The sequence below is a fragment of the Caenorhabditis briggsae genome, assembly GCF_000004555.2.
Source record: "Caenorhabditis briggsae complete genome, chrX, whole genome shotgun sequence".
Taxonomy (NCBI): domain Eukaryota; kingdom Metazoa; phylum Nematoda; class Chromadorea; order Rhabditida; family Rhabditidae; genus Caenorhabditis; species Caenorhabditis briggsae.
In genome coordinates this window covers 18,806,248-18,829,050 of record NC_013491.2, presented here as the reverse complement: position 1 = coordinate 18,829,050, position 22,803 = coordinate 18,806,248, and the positions used below count along the sequence as shown (strand labels likewise).

The following is a 22,803-nucleotide window of genomic DNA, read 5'->3' as shown; positions in this document are numbered from 1 at the left end:
GTGGCAAACATCCCAGGGTTCGTAGGGCTCGTTCGGATGTTGTTGATTTCTCCTCTATTTCCTTCAATAACCTGCAAATCAACCTTTTTTTTTTAATTTGTCTAGAACTTAAAATCCTTACCCGCTCCATTTTATGACGATATAGACGACATAGATGAGACCCATGCCACTCTGTAGAGTTCGTCGTGATCCTTCTCCATTGTCGGATCCACCTGAAGAAAAATAAATTAAAATTGGAATTAGAAACTACGATAATTTTTCATTTTGAAAAAATTTTATATTTCCGTTATTGAAAAATTCCACTTCGACAGAGGTGGCCCATTTTTCAAAGTATGAACACGTAACTTTCTTCCGAAAGTTTCTTGTTTGGATATGTTCTCAGCGAGCTACAACTACCGTAAAACCTGTAATAGAAAGGCCTTGACACTGTCAACTTTGAGCTCGATTATCTCTACTCCTACCAAAGATATCAAAAATGTGTCATCTGATAAAATAGTGCTGATATCATAATAAACAATTTTTCAGTTGATAACTTTTTTATATCTTCCACAGAAACCAAGATGAATTGACTCAGAGGCAGAAGTTAGTGAGCTCTATCACAGGCTTTACTGTGTCACTATTTTTTTTCCTTTAAAGGTGAGGGGACAGGAGATTTTTCGTAGATTTTTTGTAGCTAGAGTATGCATTCTACCGTCACGGTGTACAACGCTTAATGTCACTCTGCGTACAGCTGTCGTCCTCGCCTTTATGTATGCAATCGGGCGTCCGCTTTCTCTTTGCCCGCGTGGCTCAGTCGGTAGCGGCGCCGCACCCTCAATCCTCGCCTTCACAAGTTCAACTCCTCGAGGGGCATCTTTGAACGGAATTTCGAGAACATCATTTTTTTCATGTCTCCCCACCTTTAAGACCGAAACTGTGTTTATTGCCATAAGTTTTGCGTTTGACGTTTTTTATCAAAGAAAGATCAATTATATTTTTTTAAAATGGGGGAAATTTTTGAAAAATAAAAACTCACCATAAAACTGAAGGTTATAGTGTTCAGCAGCTCTATGCAGCTCCTATTCGCCGGAAGTTGATAAACATAGACCTGAAATTTTTAATTCATGATTATTGAAAAAAAAAATCAGAATACTTACAAACTCATTTTCAACCGCAGCTGCGAGTTGGTCCTTGTTTCTGTCCTCTTCCGTTTTCCTATAAGATGATTTGATTGAGCTGGCTGCTTCAGAGATTTCCCGTGCTTGGTCGTGATGGTGGCAGTGGTGAGGAATGGCAATGGATCGGCGGGGTTTGTGGGGTCGCTGGCATCTCCTCCAGTCTCCTTCTCCTTGTCTTTTCGTGTGGTTTTGCTGATCTTTGGAAAATGCGCTGTAAAATTGTATATGTTTATCGTGCTATTTATAAAAAATCTATTTAAAAAAAAAAGAATCTGTGTTATTTGGGAAAAAAATGGAAAAACTAACAGTTTGTCTCATGAAACTCTTTAAAAACCTCCTTTTGATTTCAAATTGAGGAAGAATTTAGTTTTAAAACTTCAAATTCAAAAATTCTTAAGTCGCGGAAAAAAAATCAAGCGCGCTCTAATGCGAAAACTCGTAAAAACACTTTTTGCCAACACTATCGGAGAACAGAGAAAAGAGACTAATGTGTGTTTTATTGTAGTTCCACCCCACCTGGGTCCACCCTAAAGACTCCGCCCCCAGTGGAGTATATGAACCGTCAGGTACCAACCATTAGTATTCATTCTCTCTTCAAGACGACTTTCTTCACCCAGATCACCAAAGCTATGCAAGTCAAAAAATTCCTGGAAATTTTCAAGAAAGATTCCGGAAATGACACGATGAATGTCATTTCCTTAGAGGTGTCAAAGCTGAAGAAGTTAGTTTTTTTTTCATTTTGTAAATTTCATCTTACTAGGGAAGGTTGTAATCGGGGGGTGGAACTTCGGTATGAGACCTATATCATTCGAAAGCTGAGAATGAGACATTTTCAAACATGTATTCAGATTTTGCTGAGGAGCTACCAGTTTCGAGAAAATCAAGTTTCAAATTTGGCTCAAATTTGACTTTTAAGGGCGCCGCGCCTCTGCTCTTTCTTATATAGATTGGGGGAAGGGAAAGAAACAGACAGCAGTGGTGTAATGGCGAGGAGGGATGAAGAGTATCCAACCGGTTGTAGGTTCGATTCCTCTTCCCGTAATTGTTTTTTGATTTGATTTTTGGTTTTTGTGGCGATTGTCAAAATGCTATGAACGCATTTTTTTCAAAGAAAAATTTTAATTGGATACTTATTTTTAACTTTTTTACAAGTTTTGAAAAATACATTATGATTTTCTCGAAACTGGTAGCTCCTCAGCAAAATCAGAATACATTTTTGAAAATGTCTCAATCTCAGCTTTCGAATGATATAGGTCTCATACCGAAGTTCCACCCCCCCCCCCCCCCGATTACAACCTTCTAGCTAGGCCTAACTTTGTCAAATTTGAATATTGTATACTTAAATTACTTTTATTGAGTTTCTGACGCTTTGTGCTTCGAAATGAGTATACACACGACTAGGCTCCGCCCACTTTGCTTTTTTCTTTTTTTTTTGACTTTCTTGGATGCCCCCCAAATTTGTTGATGGACTCTGGTAGATTATGAACTGGGAGATTGGATTTTGAAATAGAATAAAATTTCTACTGTCGCCGTAAAACACAATTTTCAGCCAAAGTTCCAGCCAAAATAAAAAAAATTTCAGCGATGACCCCAACTTGGAGGTCTGGTACAAAAGGGTCTGTAACTCGGGATTGAATGAAGATTTTTCGCTGAGATTTTGGGAATGGACTTCTATAAAGTAGGAGAAGACAATCCAATAATAAAAACTGGGAAAAATCTATTTTGAAAATTTTGTTGTGGTGCCTACGATTAGGGTCCAAAATTAAAAGTTTGAGTAAAGTTCAAATACTTCAAGTTGGCTTGAAGTAATCAAAGACTTCCTCAAAATAGCCTGAGAATTGTTGTAAATTATTCTTTAAAAAATCAATCAGCAACTGGGCTAGAAAGTGGCTAAAAACTGACTCAATATAGTTTTAAAGTTGAATTTTTTTTTTCAAAAAACCCAGTTTTTATTAACAAAAATTCTCAGCCGACCTGTCCAAATGATATTTTTTCAGACGTTCTTGTCTTCAAAATCACAGAAGAGATGGAAAAACTATAAGTGGAAGATGTCATTTCCAAGCGTATGTTATCTTGTTTTGATAAGAACATTCCCAAGTAGTTTGATTTTCAGAGACCATGTGCCTCAAAATGGCCAGACAGACATTCGAGTACCATAACGAGCAATGAAGTTAAAACATTGAAAAGCATTAACTAGAAGATCCTATCCCCTCCAAAGCCGTACAGTGGAGCCAGAGGAGCCAGAAGAAAAAGGGGGGAAGCCTAGAAGATCCTATCCCCTCCAAAGCTGAAAAAAATTGACCTAGTGATGAAAAAAAAACTGAAAAAATTGACCTAGTGACTTGACATTTTGAAAATGAGGTAATTGAGACATGCTGAAAATAATAGATATAAAACGTTTGTTCAAAACATTCTCCAGCGTTCACCACCTCGCACGAAAATTGTGTCACCATACTTTTGGCACACACTGTACAACATAGAACTTTTGAGAATAATAATCAATTCAGTTGTTTTAATTTCTTTTTGACAGAATCGTGATCGAGAAGTCAAAAATTAACGGTGAGCTATATACAATTTGAGATCATAGTTGTGCATCACGATATGAAGTGAATCGAATAGACATGGTCTCCCAAATACGTTTTTTTTTCGAAAATCGACATTTTTTTATTTCACACAATCGGATCATTTGGAAACTTCCCTGCAAAGATAAAATAAATACGAAATTGTCTTTTTGGTAGCCTGTAATCTTCTCCATAAAATACATGTGAACACATCATTTTACCTCTGCTTTGTACAAAGTTAGGATTTTTTGAATGGACTTGATCCACTTTTATTAAATAATCACAAAACGTTCTGCTATTCTGCTCGACCTGCCTATGATTACTTTATAATATTTGTTTTGTGCTAGTCTAGAGAAGGGACATTTATCTAAGAAAAATCGAGGGGACACTTCAAGTAATTCCCTTTTCAGTACAAGAATATGAAAAAAGGTGCCCTTCAGAAATCGGCAAATAACTGAAAAACTAGGAATTTTCGAACAATTCTGTAAATGCAAAGTTTTTAATCTATATCTGTTGATTACCTTCGAAGTTTTCCAAGTAATCCAACCATCGACAGCCGAGCTCCCAACTCCTAAAAATGGTCAAAATCAACTGAAAAACACGTTTTTTCATATTTTTAAAAAAGCGGGCACTGTAAATACACCGGCGAATGCTTTTTCCTACCTGTATTTCGCAATTTCGTCCACGAATTACATGGAAACTGATGGATCTTAACAGACGTGTCATTTTTTCGGCCTTTTTGGCAGAAAGCATGTCTTGGGCCAACGATTTTCAGAATTAAACTAACATTTTCAAGTGTTATTTGGCACGCTGCATTTTATTCTGATGTTATCTTTTTCGTTTCATTCCGGATGAACTCAGGGAACATTAAAAAATTGGCAATAATCATCTTCTCCATTCCCATCATTGATTTAATCACCACAGTATCAATTTCCAGAAGGAGAACGCTCTCATTTGGCTCAGAATATTTATTATGAAAATGGACGTTCTACCATCTACCTGTTCTTCAAACCGGAGCCGCACACCGGAATTTTTGTTTTCTCGAATTACCCATATTGTCTCCCCATTCTCTTGCCTAAATGAATTTTTCCCATAGGAAAAATTGCCTGTCTTCAGTCTAATTCGTCCAGATTATGCTCATAAAACAATAGGTGTATTTAGACTTGTAAATTAATAGATGTAAAGAAGGTATCTAATGTGTTAATCTGAATGTCACTGCACAATGGGATTGTAAATCAACCCCACCTGTTCAACTCCCACTCCAGGTCTTTTCCCTCAGGGGCATACCTGAGAGAGAATAGATGTTGTAGAAACGCAGAGAAGTGGCGCAACGGACAGGAAAGTCCGCCCTATGTCTTTCTACCCACCTGGATAGACCCTAAAAACTCCGCCCCCCCGGGGGTATATATACCATCAGGTACCAACCAGTAGTATTCATTCTCTCTTCAAGACGACTTTCTGAATAGACGTCTCTTCTGGGACCTCTCCAAAAACCCTAAGTGAATGGTTTTTGGAGAGTTCCTTCCCTATTGATTTTTCTAAGTATTCTCTGTTTCCTATAGTATTCTTTCTATATTCTTAAAATCCGTTATCTGAAAACATTTTGTATTATCCACTGTTGATTCCTCCAAAATGCGAAGAAAGCGAAATCCAACAATGTTAAAGGTATACATTTAGTTTCTAACAACACATAGACTACAAACTTTTTTCAGTTCCGTAAACTCAGAAAGGAGCAAAAATTGAAAATGGAACAAGCTTTTGCTCTCAGCCGTAAGCCAGACAAAGCAACTATTGCTTCTTTGCCTTCAGAACGTCAATTGGACAAAGTTCGAGTAAGTTCTTCCTATCTATTCGCACATAGTCAAAAAAAATATTATTTTCAGGTCAGAAAATACTTCCATCTCCACTCCCACTTCCCAACGAAAAAGCCGAACCGATTTTGATGGAGATCTGAAAAAAAAAATCCGCAATTCCGGGATTACACGAGTGTGAAATTGACAAAAAAACGACTTCCTAACGTAAGAAATTTATTTTAATTTGGATATTAAATAAACAATTTTCAGCTGTATGAAGAATTCTTCGAAAATGCAGAAGGACAATAGGATTTTTGGCGATTCTCCACTTCACGAAGAAGATGCTAGGCCAATTCTCATGGATATTTTTGCGAAGAACCCATTATTCAACGACTATAAGAACATTTAATTAAAAAATAAGATCCACTGGATGTACCATATTTTAATTTTTAATAAATATTTTTGTATTAGATATGAAGCTGTATTTGTTTTACTTTCAGGTTCCCAGACTGACACCCACGCACTTGGGTTTCATATGTATGTATCTGAAAAAGAAACGATAGTCACGTGAACTGTAACTCTGAAAAATTGCTTTTTTCCCTCTTTTAAGTCTGAAAATTCAGTATTCAGAAATTTTTAATGCATAATTTCGAATTCTTCTTCTTTGAAATCATGATAACAAAGTACAATCTCTGAAATTTCGAATCCGAATCCATTTTTCTAATTTTAATGCCCAATATTCTTATTCCCGTTAATTCGAAGAGAATCGATTTATAATTATTCTCTTGCGTCTTCCTCTCTTCTTGTGTTGCACTCTACGGGCTATTACAATTTCTCGGTGAACGCGGCAGATATACACGCTCACACGCACGTACACATAGCGGCCATACAACGTCTCTTCCCCCTCTTGTCTCTTATCCGCGCTGCGTACGCGACGCGGCCCGTGTTTTTTCTCACTAGTCTCTTTTCTCTGTTCTTCAATAATGTTGGTCGCCGTAGCAAGTGCCGTTACGAGTTTTCGCATTGGAGCGCGATTGATTTTTCTTTTACCGCGAATCATATACTTTGAAACGTGGGGTTTGAAAATAGATTTTTCGACAATTTCCTATAAAAGTGGTTAATTTTTTTTGCTGAAGAGCGTCTTGTGAGACTAAAAATTATCATTTTTCTTTTTTTTTCTTTTTTAATTAACCCAAAATCTTCATTTTTACTCAATTTTTGACTAATACTGCTTCAAATTCTCATTTTCAGCGAATTTTCCGAAGATGAGCAAAACCACACCAAAAGACAAAGAGAAGGAGACTGGAGAAGATGCCACCGACACCACGGACACCGCCAATCCACCGCCATTCTTCACGTCAGCGACTATCACGACCAAGCACGGAAAATCTTTGAATGGCTGCGCAATCAAACCTTCCTGGAGGAAAACGGAAGAGGACAGAAACAAGGACCTACTCGCTGCAGCCGTTGGAAACGAGTTTGTGAGTATTATGATTTTTTCCAATGTTTCTGAATGGAACAACATTTTCAGGTTTATATTTATCGGCTTCCGGCGGATAGGAACTGCATTGAGCTGCTCAACACGATAACCTTCAAGTTTATGGTAAGTTTTCATTTTTCAATAAGTTACACCAAATGTTCTCAAAAAAATTTTTTGATTGAAAATTTGCTAAACTAATGACAAGAAAAATAGTTTTGGTTAGAAAAAAGAAAATAGTCACACTATATAAAAAAAAATAGTCGTACTATAGAAAAAATGCGGTATAAAATGGTTTTGACTTTTGCTTTTGAGCCAATTCATTTTGATTTATGTAGAAGGTTACAAAAAATTTTCAACTAAAAAATCGTTTGTCTTAATATCACAAACATTTTATCAGTTTATACTATTTTGATATTTTTTATAGGAGTAGAGATAATTGAGCTCAAACTTGACAATGTGGGGGCCCTTCTATTACAGGTTTTACGGTAGATGTAGCTGAGAACTTATAGAAGCAACAAACTTTTGGGAAAAATTAAGTTTAATTGTTTTTCTTCAGGTGGATCCGACAATGCAGAAGGATCACGATGAACTCTATAGGGTGGCATGGGTCTGTGATGAGATAGACAACTATTCGTCCAAAATAGTGACGGCTGGGAAGAAAGGACTTATCTACGTCGTCAATGTGGTCGATAATAAGATGAAGCGGGTAAGGATTTTGAATTCTAGACAAATTGAAAAATGAATGATTTGCAGGTTCTTGAAGGAAATAGAGGAGAAATCAACGACATCCGAACCAATCCGTCAAATCCGGGGATGTTTGCCACTGCATCCACGGATTTCACTGTGCGTGTGTGGCACATCAGGGCAAAATATTGCTTGGTTATTTTTAATAACCCTGCGGCTCATGTGTCGAAAATCCTCTCAGTTGTAAGTTTTCCAAAATCTCAAATTTGAATTTCTTATTCTCCTTTTTTCAGGATTGGAGTCCCGATGGACGCTCCCTATTCAGCGGCGGTTTTGATCATCGGATTGTCTGCTGGAATCTTTCTGAAGAGAATGTTAAAAGCCACTTGAAGAAATGCTATAAAAGAATCAAGGCAGGGAGATCGATTGAAAATATCAAGTGAGTTATTTTAGCTCCTCTCATGATTTTGAAACAAATATTTTCGTTTTCAGAGACGAGCTGAACATGGACCCAAGGCTGAGACTGGCTGAAAAAATCTTGTAAGTTCAAAACTGTGTTTTTGAGACCCAAACATGATTTTTAGCGATCCACACGGACACACACTGATCGTCAAAACTGTCAACAACCTGGCCAACGAAATCCATTTTGATCGCGTGGATAGTCTGCGTATCATTGGATTTAATGGTGTCAAATACATTATTTCCAAATCTGCTGGCGAACGAGCGCAACTGAAGGTTTGGCGGTTCGGAACCTGGGGAGATGTCGTCGAGAAAAAATTGGACGGGCCACTTCGGGCTGTCACACACCTTGACAAGAAGAATCTGGCCATGTCCGAAGATTGGTTCACAAAAATGGATGTTGACCTATCACGGAAATGGGTGGCCACGGCCGGTGAAGGTCTGGTGGTGTTCTTCAACCTGAAGTCCATAAATAAGTGAGTGAATCAAACACGGAAATATAGTAATCAAATCAATATTTTCAGCGAGTATGTATCCAGAATTGGGACCAGCCAACTCCGTCAGGCCGCCTTCTCTGAAAATGGAAAAATTTTGCTGGCTGTTGGAGAAGAAGGAGTTGTCGCTCGATTTGATAGAAATGAAGATTTCATTCAGAACAATCTGCTCCAGTCTCTGTCCCTAGAAGAAAACAATAAGACTGATACTAATGAGCCGTCTACTAGCAAACTTTCAGTCAGCCAAGCATCTCGTCAGTTCAATCGTGAAGATTCCATAGATGAAGAAGACATGTACATGCCTTCCACAAGCGGAACTGCAAATCGTTTCCAACCGCCTCCGATAGATTTTTTGGATTACGAATTGGACCACAATCGCCCATCCACCAGTGGACCAACAACTTGCGGTCCATCAAGAAAAGTTCCCCGTTGCTATCTCCGTGCTCTGCGATCTATTGATGAGGGAAATTCCCAAGATCCAGTGAACATTGATCAAGACTCTATGCCGATGGAAACTGCTCCCTCTTGCTCGCTCAAGAGAGCTTCTCGACGCCAACTACATTCTTCAGATTTTGCTACCGAGGAGGGTTCTAGAATGGAAGTCAAATTCCGAAGAGAAGAGTCTTCTTCAACGTCTACACAGTCCACCAATCGGGTCGATGAGAACACCTCTTTGGATCGAGCACCGGTGGAACCATTGTCTGATGCGTTTTCAGCTTCTCTAACCCGGACGCCGATGTCTCCGCTGCGACAGGATAAAAAAGCTGTTGCTAATGCTAAACCATCGTCACGAAATTCGCATGGTGTGCATAATTTTAAATTTTTTCATTATAATTTTTTTTTCCTTCAACTGATTTCATTCCTCATTTTCAGATAGTAGTGAAGATCGTGAGCCAGCTAACAAAGAATACTCGCCCAATTCTGACCGAGAACATCCGCATCGGAACAGAACAGGAACAGAAAAAGACCGAAAAGATGACGAAGTGGTTGGAAGAAGGATATCTGAAGCAACGGAATTTGATCAACAAATGCATGGAAGCGTTGCAAGTTCCACTGGGCGGTTCACGAATGACATTGTGCCAACCGGAACAACCTCCAACCAAACCGTTACACGAGGGAGAAGTAGAGGGCGACCACTCAAGATAAGATATGGTTGGCAGAGGTCAAATCCGCACGTGAACAATACTCGTCCTTCATCTAGTGGACAGCCCGGAAGTCAGCAGCCTCGTCGAGGCGTAGGCCGACCTCGTTGGAGCGGAAGACAAGTTCAAGTTCCAAGATCGTCCCTAACAACAATCAATTTGCCAGCAACGTCTTCATTCGAACGTTCTGTTAGCGGAGTAACGGTCACAGAATCCACAAGAGGACCTGGCCGACCAAGAAGACCCATTCAACCAACAGAAGGCGCAGAAGCAGCTCTAATTGATTCTAATAAAATGGATGCCTACCAGAAGTGATACCAAATGGTTAGATTTTTTGTTATTGTTGTTAAACTTGTTATTTTTTCAGAATCCTCTCATCCCCCTACAGTCGGGGTCACAAAGATATGTCCCTCCTCTCAAATGAGTGTTTTAAAAACCTAAGAAAATTTCAATACATTTGTAAACGCAATTCGATTCAGCAAGTGAAAAAGTTATGTCTTCAAATTTGCAAACCAATTTAGCCATTTTTGAGTCAATTTTTTTCGGTCTGGTTTCTCGTCAAATCCGGTATCAAAAATTCTGGTAACACTGATAATGGGACAGTGGTGCTTATTGCTAGATCAACCAATTTCAGCTTCAATATCAGTTTAGAGAAATTCCTAACATTTTTATTTTCTTGTTGTTTTAAATTTCATTTCTAGTTTTATATTATTTTTGACTAACTTTTTTGCACGAATTGATCGAGCTTCCAGGAAATCAAAGAGCAAGACGCTTCAAAGCTGGTACAAAAGTTCGAGAATCGTCAGATTTATCAGTCATTCCCTCATTTTTTTTCTCAATGTCCCGTGTTTGTTGTCTGTCTTTTGCTGAGAAAGCAAACTTCGATTTACTCTGTGAACTTGAAAATTTAATCTATTGAATGAGCAACTTGATCAAACGCAGTCACAACGGGATTTGCTGTTGTTTGAACAACCCAACGCGCGTGTTGAAGAGTACAAGCTATATCTTACATGCGTTGAAAGTCCCAGTTTCCAAACACACTTCGGTCAAACGTTCTGGACTTTTAGTGAGGCAGAAAAGGAGAAAAGCACCTAGACTTTGTTTATGAGTATCGTAATCCAAAAGCTGTTCTCGGAAAGGGGTGTCCACGCAAAGCCCTATGTCTTTAAAAAAAGTCCAATGAGCGTAGTCTCAGGGAGCCACACAGGCCGTCCATCGTGTGTTATAATCACAATAATTGGACGGCTTTTCAATTTTGTCGCCTGCCACCTTCAAAGTACTGCTGATCTGTTTACAGAAGTGAACAATATAAATTTTGGCAATAACGCATCATTCAAAGCGGTGGTGGACGATTTTGAAAAATGAAAAGTTCGGGCGCCATCTTGCTGCTATTTTCGATTCTTTACGAAAATTGGGAATTTGCAGTCTTTTAGAGACTTCGAGGGTCCGCTGAGCGGGAACAAACGGACAGACACAGAATTTGGTGATTGTAAATAGTAAAAATGCAAAACCTGTGTTGTTTTCTGCTAAAGCTGGAGAATACCGGAAGAAACGAGATAGAAAAAGATTATAGAATGGGAAGCAAACATCAAGAATGGAAAGCTGGGTAATACCCATTCCGGGTATAGAGGGAGGATCGGGAAAGTGGTTTACGCAAGTTTTGACGCATAAGCTCTTCAAACCAACATAGACAGCTTCCGACATAGAGTGGTACGGAGTGTCTCTCACTCATCTCAATGTTTCCCTAAAAAGGTTGAAGTCGTCTCGCTCATTGAGGCCCCGATTAAAGTCCACCCAACCATTCATTTTCGGAGGTAGATTGACAATTACAACGTCGTTCCCAAATGTCGAGATCTCGAGGGTTTCTTCGAGTAAGTGGTACCGTAAACCCAGCAACAAGAACCATCTTGTAAGTATGGATTCGGGTATCAAGCGGATCATTCAAAAAAACTGACACGGGCAACTCCACTACTGATCAAAGGAACTATTCCCTGGACTTAGCCAAGAAGGTAGTCTCTACCAATGGTTATCCACCAAATGGGTACCCTCGCAAAGGCAATAAAACATATCAATGATAGAACAATACCAAGAATAGAAGTAACATCCCAATCTTGACAATACCATTTGTATCTGAATGTGCTACCAACCTCGCAATGCCGGGAAAATGATGAAAGTGGCTCTAAAAAAAGCAATTTATCCACTTCAGTGTGAAGGAAAATATGTGCCCAAAAATTTCATTGGATCGGAAAGCTGGTTGAATGGCTGGAAAGCACGGTTTGGAATCACTTCTAGAAAGATCACGAAATTCGTTTCTACTGTTCGTCCGAAATCGTGATCGGATTGAAAAGAAAATTCGTGACGGCTGCCAACCAAGTTTCCCCATTGTGTGTTCCATCCAATATGCGGACCACTCCGGATTCCAAATCAAAATGAATACGGCTCGAACGATCAAATAACGCCCATTGCGTAATTGGAAGTGAATGAATCGTCCATGACACATTCCTACACAGTCCTTCTGTTGATTTTGGCATATGGAGGGCTCCATCCAAAATTATTTGTGACCGTGAAAGAACCGAAGAGCCAATTTAAAAAAAATTCCAAACCTTCCAAACCAAGGAGTTACTTGCCATACTAGTCACATCATTACAAAAGAACTGATGAAAGTGGTCTTCCCAATAATGAAGGATGCTCTTCTCATTGTAGATTCCTGGAACAGTTCGAAGAATACTACCGCCATCAGTTATGTGACACTCCATCGCACGAATTGAAAATATTGACAATTCCAGCTCGATGCTCTGGACATATCCAACCCAGTAACGTCGGAATTTCCGGGTCGTTGAAGAAAGTTGTCAAGCAAATCACAAGCTATGCCCAATCGATGGATGTCGTGGATGGGGCCCAAAGAATTCACGATTCTTGCAAAACTTTCCGGCTTTCTTCCCTCAAATTGTCCAAATCTCGAAGTTAGAGCAGGAAAAAGACGCATAATGACGAATGATTTGATGAGGGACTTGCTGAAGTCATGTTTGTTTATCCCCGAAGACCCAAGATGACCATCAAAAACATCTCCCGCATACAGAGGGTCTCGTACTGCCTGGACACCTATTGAAATGGATCATTTCAATTATGTCAATCAAATTGATACAACAGTATATCAAAATTTTTTGAGGATCTTCTCAAGAAGTTAATGTCGTATGCTTTGAATACGGACTACACTAGTCATGCTCCTTGCTCCAAAAAACACCGACGATAACAAAAAAAAACGTCATCCCGACTTCGCTCGAAAAAACATATTGTTTTCTCGGATGAGAAAAAATTTAATCAGGACGGGGCAGATGGGCACAAGTCATACTGACACGACTTGCGCAAAGACCCAGCCGTTTTTGACCAAGAGGAATTTCTGAGGAGGCAGTTTGATGGTGTCGTCGGGAGCATTTTCCGTGGCTGGATGCTTGAATTTAGATTCCACCAATTGTCGCATGAACTCGACAGACTACCAAGAAGTCCTCTAGAGCGATCTTTTACCGTTTCGTCGTCGATTCAGTCGCCGTCAGTTTGTTTTTCAGCAGGACAATACTGCTTTCCGTGTCATTCGACTTGGAACGGGTTCTAATCGTAAAAACGGATGTACTGTCATGGTCAGCATGCTCCCGGATTTGATTCCAATGTAACATGTTCGGAGGCAAGCTCGTTCCTCTACCGTACAAGTTACATTGGGACGACTAAAAGGAATTTTGATGGCGGATCCGTGATGCCATCATCGTGATGATCTGGGGTGCCTCTTAAAGTCAACAAAGAGTATTACATCAAGCAAATCCTAGAAAACGAGGTTCTGCTATTGTCCAAATCTCACTTTGGGAGTCAACATAGGATATACCAGCAAGATGGACCAGGAGAAGCCAAAGACACTCGAGAGTGGTGCATACTCAATTTTCCGAAATTCATTCAGGTTCAAGAATGGCTTGCTTCGTCACCAGACTTGAACCCAATGGATTATTCGGTTATATTGTGGCAGAAGCTGGGAAAACACCGTGTCTAACCGATCACCACGAGAAAGCACGTCTGGAATCTGTGAAAATCAACTTGGGAACCATTGAGAAAGATTGCCTGCTCAAGATCATGTTTTCCGATGAGAAGAAGTTCAATCTGGACGGGCCCGACGGGACTTGGTTCTACTGGAAAGATCGAAGAAAACTGAAAAGTCCGATTGGCCAACCCAATCCCGAGATTTGAACCCCATAGAAAATCTTTGGGGAATCTTGTCGCGTAGAGTTTACAACAACGGAAAGAAAACATGTTTGGAATACGTAGAACAACTTGGCAACCGATTGGAGAAATGTATTCACAAACATTGTCTGTTCCAGATCGTGTTTTGCGATGAAAAGAAGTTCAATTTGAACGAGCCAAATAGTTTCTGATGAAAAGGTCTGAGACAAGATACAAGAAGCTTCTCCTGCAGAAAGTTTGGTGATGGTTCGGTGATGATGTGGGGAGCGTTCAGCCACAATAAAGAATTGGAAGTGAAGTTCACTTCCCGACATCGGCGTCAATCTCATTTGTTTCGACAGGATAATGGGAACAGAGAGATTTGAAAACGCTGGACTGGCTATCCCGATCCGCAGATTTAAATCCCATAAAGAAATTATGAAAAATCCTATGAAGCGAAAGTCTGTTTTCTGAGGAGAAGAAATGGAACCTTGATGAACCGGACGGTAACAGATACTTCTGGTGAGACTTTCGCAAGGACCCACTACTCTTCTCAAGGCAAAACTTTGGTGGCGGATCGCTGATGGTCTGGGAAGGCTTCTGCAATGGGAAAAAAGAAGTTGCAATTCATCACGCCTCGTGAGATATTGACTTCCTACCAGAGCACACTCCAGAAGGCTGAAAGCGCAAAAGAACAAAGTCCTTGATTGGCCAGTCCTAAATGTCCACAATCCAATGGAGAACTTGTGGGGTGTTATCGGATACCATTACTGCTGCCGAATCGGAGATTCTCGTGGCCAGTATTTCTTATCGCATGTTTGATGTTCTGATTTTTGTGGATCATAGTGAAAATCAGCAAGGAATACTATTTGGAAGAAATATTGAAAAATCATGCTATTCCTTGGGCCAAATTTTATTTCTGAAGCCAAGTCTGGACATTCCAAAAGGAATCTGCTCCCGCTAACAAGGCGAAGTGCACGGTCAATTCAAGCCTAGTGCACGGTCAATTTTCCTCGATTCATCACGAGTTCGGAATAGCCAGCCTCGTCGCCGGACCTAAATCCGGTGGACTATTCCGTGTGGGGAGTTCTTCAGTTGAGAGTCAAAGCACAAACACATCTTAATTTGGAGTCAGTGGAAAGAAATTACATCACCAAATAATAATTACAGGTTCTGTTTTTTGACAACTACTGGTGAGAACTCCGCAAAAATCCATTGCTCTTCTCGCAGCGAAACTTTGGTGGTGGATCACTAATGGTTTGGGGAGGCTTCTGCAATGGGAAAAATATGAAGCTCCAATTCATCACAACTCTTGAAACATCGACTTTCTACCAGAGCACATTCCAGAAGGCCATCCGTAACAAGATCCGAACCCATACATTCCAACAAAATGATGCTTCGATTCATCAAAGCATTCGACACCGGATAGGCTGAAAGCGTGAAAGTTTAAGGTTTTTGTGGCCAGCCCTAAGTGCCCACAATCCGATTGAGAACTTGTGGGGTGTGATGGTTTGGCGCGTGTGCAGACACGAAAGACAGTTCAATACGGTTCAAAAGCTGAAAGATGCCGAGGAGGACGACAGGAATGTCAACACTGCTGCCGAATTGAAGACTCGTTTTCAGTATGCCTAATCGTGGGTTCTGGCGTGAAAACCATTAGGAAGAAATTTTAAAAAAGCATTTTTTTCCCTGGGCCATATCCGAATCGAAATGTGAACATTCCAACAGGATTCTGCTTCCGCAAAGCAAAAACCGTTCAAGCATGAGGCACAGCTAACTTTCCTCAATTCATCACCAGTTCGAAATGGCCAGACTGGTCGCTGGACTTCAATCCGCTTGACTAGTCCGTGTGGAGTTCACCAATCAAAAGTCCAAGCACTACCATATCCCAATTTGAAGTCATTGACAAAAAGTGTGGAAGCAGAATATACCAAGTTATCATCAGAATACCTCCGTTCCACGGTAGAGTCGTTCCCGAAGAGGCTCATAGATTTTGTGAAAAACAAAGCCAACCGCATCAAAAAATTTTGATAATGAATGCGTTACCATACTCTGTACACTGTTCTATGTTAATATTGTTGTTTAAAACTAAATATGAAAGTTGACAGTAGCTTCACAATTAGAAAACAATTTTCTGTACATTTCTGACATAAATACAAGAGAAAGTGAAAAAAAAGAAAATTAAGAATATCCGGGAAAACTGCAAACTGAAATTGAAGCTTAAATTAATTGATTTAGCAATTAGCACCACCAGGGTTTGACAGATAACCAGAATGAAAGTTTCAAAATTCATTTTTCGGAGATGAATGCTATCTTTGACTTCTGAGCTCTGTGATGGTTCAATTGGTCTGAAAATTTGAAGGAAAACGGTTTTCTTAAATGCTGAAGCCAACTGCGCTTACAGATTCTTAATCTTTTTTTAATATATCTTTTTGAACACTAATTTGAGAGGGAACGGGTCCTATCAACATGACGCGCACTGTATTTTTCTCTGTTGTCCTCTTACCTTTCGATCTTTTTAATTTTTCGCGTTTGAATCGACAATATTGTTCTGTATATTTTACTGTTTCATATTCAATTTATTCTTTCTGTGTTTCTTGAATTCAAAATCAATTTTTTTCTACTCACCATTCTGAAGCCATTTTCGATTTTTTTTTGTTACGGACTATTGTTGTCTCCTTCATTTTTTTTGCAACTATTTTTTGTTTGTTATTGAGTTGTTCATTCAAAATCACATTTCTGTTATAACCTCGTTTTTTTTGTTTTCGAAGCCCAATGATTCAACAAAAAAATGAAAGAAAATCATGTTTTTCTTTTTTGAGAGAAGATGGTTGATTTCTCAGAATTATGATTTCAGAAAAGAGCATTTCTGCCGATCCTGATATTTTGCAGTTCCACAAGAGGTCCCGTGTTATGACCCAAACTTTTTCTTCAGCTCCCCTTTTTTCATGCTCCGTGCCCTCCTATTCAGAAAACGAAAAACGAGATTTTCGTCTCGTGTGAGCAGGGAAAAGTGGAAAACAAGTCGAAATAAGATTTCTCACACTTCCCTCGAGCCTTCTGTGGCCGAATTCTCACTGAGTCATCATCACATTAGTCTCCATTTTCTTCGTTCCCGCGCGCTCATTAGCGGTGGTGGACCCAAAACGAAAAACAAGTGAAAGTGATGTTTAATATTAAATGACCTACATGTCAGAAAGCAGTTCTAATGTGATCCTCGAGATTTCCGAAATAATTCATTCAAGTTAAATCGTTAAAAATTTGTCAGAGGCGGCAGAAGTTGTTTACTATTAGAGGACGTTTTGGATTTTGAAGAGTGACAAGTATGAAATTTTTGATATGTCTGACGATTGGTTTCTGAGACATCAAATGAAATCAGAATTGTAGCAATAACTGATTTCAGAAAATACAAAAACAAGATAAAATTTTCTGGAATAGATTATACGTCACACTGAAAAACAAAAGAAAAATCGGAATCTAAATGGGAAGGGAGGCGTTTTTTTTCAAACAATTGAAGGTGCCAGGAGGATTTTCGGAACATTACAAACTTGATAGATTCTCGCAAATTGTAAAAAAAAATGTAATTTCCGTTTTCCAAAATCGCATCGTTCCGTGTATAACTTCGAAATTCGCAAAATACATTTTTCAATTTTTTGAAGTTGGAAATTCTACAGTAGCGCGAAACATTTTCTCCTTTTGTGTAAATCTCAACGCAAGCAGAACCTAGCCGAATCTTTCGAGGGAGAAGAATTCTCAAAGGGTGGCCTACAAAGCTTATTTGGTCTTGTTTCACTCGCCTGCGCGAGAAAAAAAATCGTAAAATGTATATTTCGGTTCATCAGAAATCCGTGGACACTCAGTAGAACTTCAGAAGTTTCAAAAAAACCAAAAGGAACATTAAATTTTTTTGTGTTCCGGGAGTATGATAATTGTCATTTTTTTATCAAAAAAAATTTCCGATTTTTGACAATTTCCAGTTTGAAATGAAAATTATTTTGTAGTATTTGAACCTTGTAGTTAGGAAGTGTTTTTTTTTGAAATTTTTTGAAAGATTCTCAGAACATTTTAGAATTTGTCAAGTTAATCATTTAATCCAACACAAGTTGGAAACATTTTGTTTTGTAGAAATTGCCCATTTATGCAACATAAGTAAATCAGGCTCGCGTCATTTCACTTTATATTTTTCAGACTTGCAAAACGGGCCCTGTCATAACTTCTTTCAGAAGTTATATTTTCTGATCATTTAATTTTCATATGGTAGAACTTGGCAATTTCCACAAAATGATACTATTTGGAACAATGTAGCTTGTCAATGAACAAAGTTACAGACGAAACGGGCCCGGCCCGGCCCGGATTGACCACTTTATCGCTAACTTTGTTCATTGATTGTAACTTTGTTCATTGACAAGCTACAGTGTTTCAAATAGTATCATTTTGTAGAAATTGCCGAGTTTTATCATATGAAAATTAAATGGTCAGAAAATACTGATTCTGAAATAAATTATGAAAGGGCCCGTTTTGCAAGTTTGATATTTTTTCCCAAAACTAACATAAATGTGTAAATGTAGTTTGTAGTAACTAAAACCTTCTGACCCTAAAATAACGGAAACTTTCTTTGCAGTTAGCTAGTTCCTAGAACCCCTTTTCAATTTCTAATGAGGCATTTGGGAATTTCTGTGAACGAGCGATTTTTATTGCTTCGAGACTGCCCTTTCGAGTTTTCCCCGATCGAAATAAAACTGTTTCAAAGAAACATAGAACCACTGTCTCAAGATCTTTTGTATGTTTTTATATATTTTTCATGACGCCAATTAACAATTTTGAAAAAAGCATGACCGGCCAGACCCAAATCGTGTTCATTAAAATTTCAAATAAAATGCAACAGAGGAAGTTTTTATTGCGAACGACTATGGCATTTATCGAGAAGCAAAATGTGAAAAAGAATCAGCTTGTGAAAAATTAGCGATTAGTGAATATTAAAAATGAAGAAAACCTTGGCTGGCCTGACCATTATTCCGTGGGACAACACATTTCCTTGATTTCTTCTTTGGAGAATGAAAAAGCGCAAAGCTTGGATGCAAATGATGGGTCTGGAAATAATAGGTAATCTTTAACTTCGACTACTTTGACAGTTTCGAGGAATACTCGCCTTCAATCGAACATCCAGATGGACAGACATTGAATAGAACCTTGTAAAGATTCATTCCGCAGATCCGAGCAGATGCAGTGTTGATGGAACAAGCCAAGAGAACGATGAAACAAAGAGCCAAAAATTTCATGGTGTTGTCGATTAGTGAATTTGACAGAATGATATTTTGTCCAGGAGAGCCGGGGGTTTTAAAGGGGCTAGCTTGAAGCTCCGCCCATTTGGTTATGAGACGGTAGGAGGCGGGTCTTGCCAGCGTCAAAATCTGGTTAGCTGGGTGGAGCAGAAGAGCTCAGAGATTCGACGAGGATTGGACGGAAGCAAAAGAATTAAGAATCATGACAAAATCTAAATGAATATGTAATTGTTTTGGCTTTTTGCAAGTTAGCAAGTACATTCCAGGATATAATTTGTAGTCTTTCAGGTTTTTCGAAAGCAAAAAGAACACACAAATATCTTAAAAGCAGTGGAAGTTAAAATGAGATTTAGTATTATAATATTACCTACAAAATATATACGAATAAATAATTCAAATCATTTCTGAAGAGAATGGTGCTAAATACAAAATATACATAGTAAATTTTCCAGAGATGATGAAAATTCTATAATAGAATTTATTCAAAATTTGGGAAAACAGAAAAATCGGAAAAGTAGCTTGTAGTTTCCTGTTCAAAAATTCACAAAAATATGAAAACATAAATTATAAATTAAGATAAAATAGTAAGTATAAAATAAGGTTGTCAAAAAATTTTTTAAGATACCAAAGATTCTTCGAAAACTTAGAGTTTCGAAGTTTAATTCATATATCACGTGTTGCAAAATCTGCGATAGAAAGGCTCACACACTGTCAAGTTTAAGCTAATTTTTCTTTGCTCCTATGCAAGATATCAAAAATATGTGTACTAATAAAATGTAGGTGATACCATGATGAACATTTTAACAGTTGACAACATAGTATTTAGTTAAATCGGCTCAATGTTAGGAGGTCCTCTTAATACAGGCTTTACAGTATGAGAAACACTATGAAGATGAAAATTAATTGTGAAAGGAGTTCCTTTTTGAGTATTTGACCTGAGATTTTTATTTACCTTATCACTCCTTTATGTGTGTTTATTGGAACATTGATTAAAATATTTATAATCAGAAAAAGTGAAATATTTCCCATATTGCCTAGTGATTGAGTGAGCCATGCCAAATTCAATATAACTTCTGCAAAATTATGAGATTTGGGTAAAATGTTATTGATACATTTCCCAACGGAAGGTAGGTGTTGGACAGAGGAGCAGGAAGATCGAAGTTTTCAAAAATTATTTGTCCATATTTGAAGTTTTCAGACCGAATGAGATCCTGAAAAAAATTGGTTGTAAAATGCTATTGATTCTGAGACCCGCTCACTGTGGCAACAAACAAAAACAAGTTTGCCAGAGGAAACTCCTTAAAGTTTGGTCGGTCAATGCTAAAGAAGGATACGTTTCCGAGGTTGTTCAATATGTTATGTGGAAGATCCAAACAATCGACGAGTTGGAAGTTCCGTATTCTCTGCCAATGTGGTGTCTCGATAAATTCCTCCACGTCCTCGTTAGAGAGCATGAGCTGATTAGTATGGATTCGGAGAGAGGTTATAGTGTTCACATCAATCCATGTCATCAATTGAGCGATTTCTGTTCCATCGGATGTTTCGATATCAAGAATTTTGATGCACATGCCTTCCAATCCGTTACGAGCGAGCTCGTCAAAAAAACTTCTAAAATTTCACATAGTTTTTCGAATTCCTCTTCTAAATAATTCCATCGCAACTTCAGATTAATCCGCGTGTTGGGGTTTTCGAAATAAATTCTGAAGTCTTGCTTTGCGGTTTCATAGTAGTCACTTTTCAATGTTTTCCATGTCTGGCCAACATTCATTGCACATACATCCTCACCAATATTGCAGTATTCTATTGAGGGAAGGTCATCCAATGTCAGATTTACACGACCATTGTTAAAATCCAATGCCACATTGACAGTAGTACAATTATTATCCACAAGAAAAGAAAAGCACCACGACGGAGCGCCTTTGCTCTATCTATGCATATATACATAAATTTTCTCACTACCAAATGTTATTGGTGAAAAAATCATTAACGAAAAAAAAGGAAAAATTAGTGAATTCAAAAAAAATGATACAATATGAACCTGGAAAAAATTATATTTCAAGAAAATTGAAAAAAATTTTCAAAAAATTTTAGAAATTAAAAAGTTCATTTCAGGTTAAGGTTTCAGTGCTCTGAAAATAAAAGTATGCTAAACACAGAAATTTCCTAGAAAATCTGCAAAATTTAAATTTGAAAAATGATGAATTACATTTGAAACCTCGCAAAGTATGTTTTTTCGAAGAGAAATTCATTTTTTTTAAAAGAAAAGTTTCTGAAATACACTGAAATGTAAAAAAAAAATAAGAAAACGCACAGCAGAGTTACAAAACTGTTACGCGGCAATTGTCAGAGATGATTGTTTTCATTTAGATAGTACCATAATCTAGAAAACATTGGAATCTTACTGTATCACCAAAAAACACTCAAAGGTTTTATTCAGCAAGCAGTTTTGAATCCAAAATTAGGCTCACTTTGGTATATTAGCTCTAATATTGCTTTCAATAATCATATTCTTGCCAAAATGGCCTCAATTAAACATTCACAAACAATTTTTGGCACGTACTGTTTCAGAACTCGGCTGAAATGTTCTGTATAATATTTTATTTTGATTGAACGCATTTTTGTTTATTGATAGGTCGGAAAATCAAGAAATAAGCTGAAAATCACATGTTCAAAAAACTAACTTCCCATAGATAGGAATGTCTGTCAATCTGTCGTCTAGATGACTTTCAGTCAATTTTATGTGAATCCTGTCTATTGAATGTGGGTGTGAAAGGTTTTATGTGAACTGAGTGCGAACAGATAAGAAAATAAGTATCATATTCTTTTTTCGGTATTTTTTTCGAACTTATTTGTTTAAATGTTCACATGATTCTATTAACCGGAAGTCTTATGATAATCATAATATTGGCATTTCGAAAATATCACTTCCTCTATATAAAAAGGTGAATAAAAAACAACTCAATGTTTTCACTTTGGTTTCTGAATTTTCCCTTGTTGTTCCAGACAGAAAAATGCAACATTTGCATTACAATCCAAACACTGGTTTTCGAATTTTTTATTTCCTTTCTGTTCTTCGGTTTTTAAATAGCAAGTGTAAATAGGATGAAAAATGATAATGATGAGAATTTGAATAAGTTTAACCCCGAATTTCTAGTTTGAGTAAGCGCGTGAAACATTTTGGTTGCTGTTTCAGCAAAGTTTTTTTTCTGTGTTTATGGTGAACAGTAAATAGAAAATTTCAAACATCAGAAGATAGTTAAAAGAACAACAATTTCTTTTTGAGCAGTGTGAAAAATTCGGTTTCGTTTCTAGAATACATTGTTTGCTGCTAAGAATGAATGTCTAGAAGTTTCTATCGAACTGTGTTATTTTCTCCAGTTCGTCAGTGAAATTTTTCTAGTTGTTATTGTCCGGGATACTGTAGCCCCACTCTAGGAAATGTTGAGGTCCTTCAAAAATATTTTAGTTCTGGAAGATTTTCTCGCTCCTTACTTTTCTAATTAGGTCCGTACCCGATTTTTTGGTATTTGAAAAATACTTTTTAA

The 22,803-nt window shown here is 38.0% G+C and overlaps 4 protein-coding genes across 4 annotated transcripts; 2 read left to right on the top strand and 2 right to left on the bottom strand.

Moving 5' to 3' along the window:
* Positions 1-131: 131 nt before the first annotated feature.
* On the bottom strand, positions 132-4,785 carry CBG07525 (the record flags this gene model as incomplete). Its single annotated transcript, XM_045240536.1, has 4 exons — positions 132-212; positions 1,016-1,087; positions 1,137-1,368; positions 4,769-4,785. The coding sequence occupies 4 exons, from the start codon at positions 4,783-4,785 to the stop codon at positions 132-134; spliced, it is 402 nt and encodes a 133-aa protein (XP_045093511.1).
* A 565-nt stretch (positions 4,786-5,350) lies between these two features.
* Positions 5,351-5,820, top strand: CBG07527 (the record flags this gene model as incomplete). The annotated part of the gene is made up of 3 exons (XM_002645762.1): positions 5,351-5,383; positions 5,431-5,550; positions 5,782-5,820. 3 exons carry the CDS (start codon positions 5,351-5,353, stop codon positions 5,818-5,820), a joined length of 192 nt encoding a protein of 63 aa, XP_002645808.1.
* Positions 5,821-6,776: 956 nt separating this feature from the next.
* Positions 6,777-10,085, top strand: CBG07528 (the record flags this gene model as incomplete). The annotated part of the gene is made up of 9 exons (XM_002645763.1): positions 6,777-6,992; positions 7,043-7,114; positions 7,548-7,697; positions 7,745-7,918; positions 7,969-8,114; positions 8,168-8,215; positions 8,260-8,610; positions 8,659-9,431; positions 9,502-10,085. 9 exons carry the CDS (start codon positions 6,777-6,779, stop codon positions 10,083-10,085), a joined length of 2,514 nt encoding a protein of 837 aa, XP_002645809.1.
* Positions 10,086-20,319: 10,234 nt separating this feature from the next.
* CBG07533 lies at positions 20,320-20,826 on the bottom strand (the record flags this gene model as incomplete). Its single annotated transcript, XM_002645764.1, has 2 exons — positions 20,320-20,331; positions 20,593-20,826. 2 exons carry the CDS (start codon positions 20,824-20,826, stop codon positions 20,320-20,322), a joined length of 246 nt encoding a protein of 81 aa, XP_002645810.1.
* Positions 20,827-22,803: the final 1,977 nt, after the last annotated feature.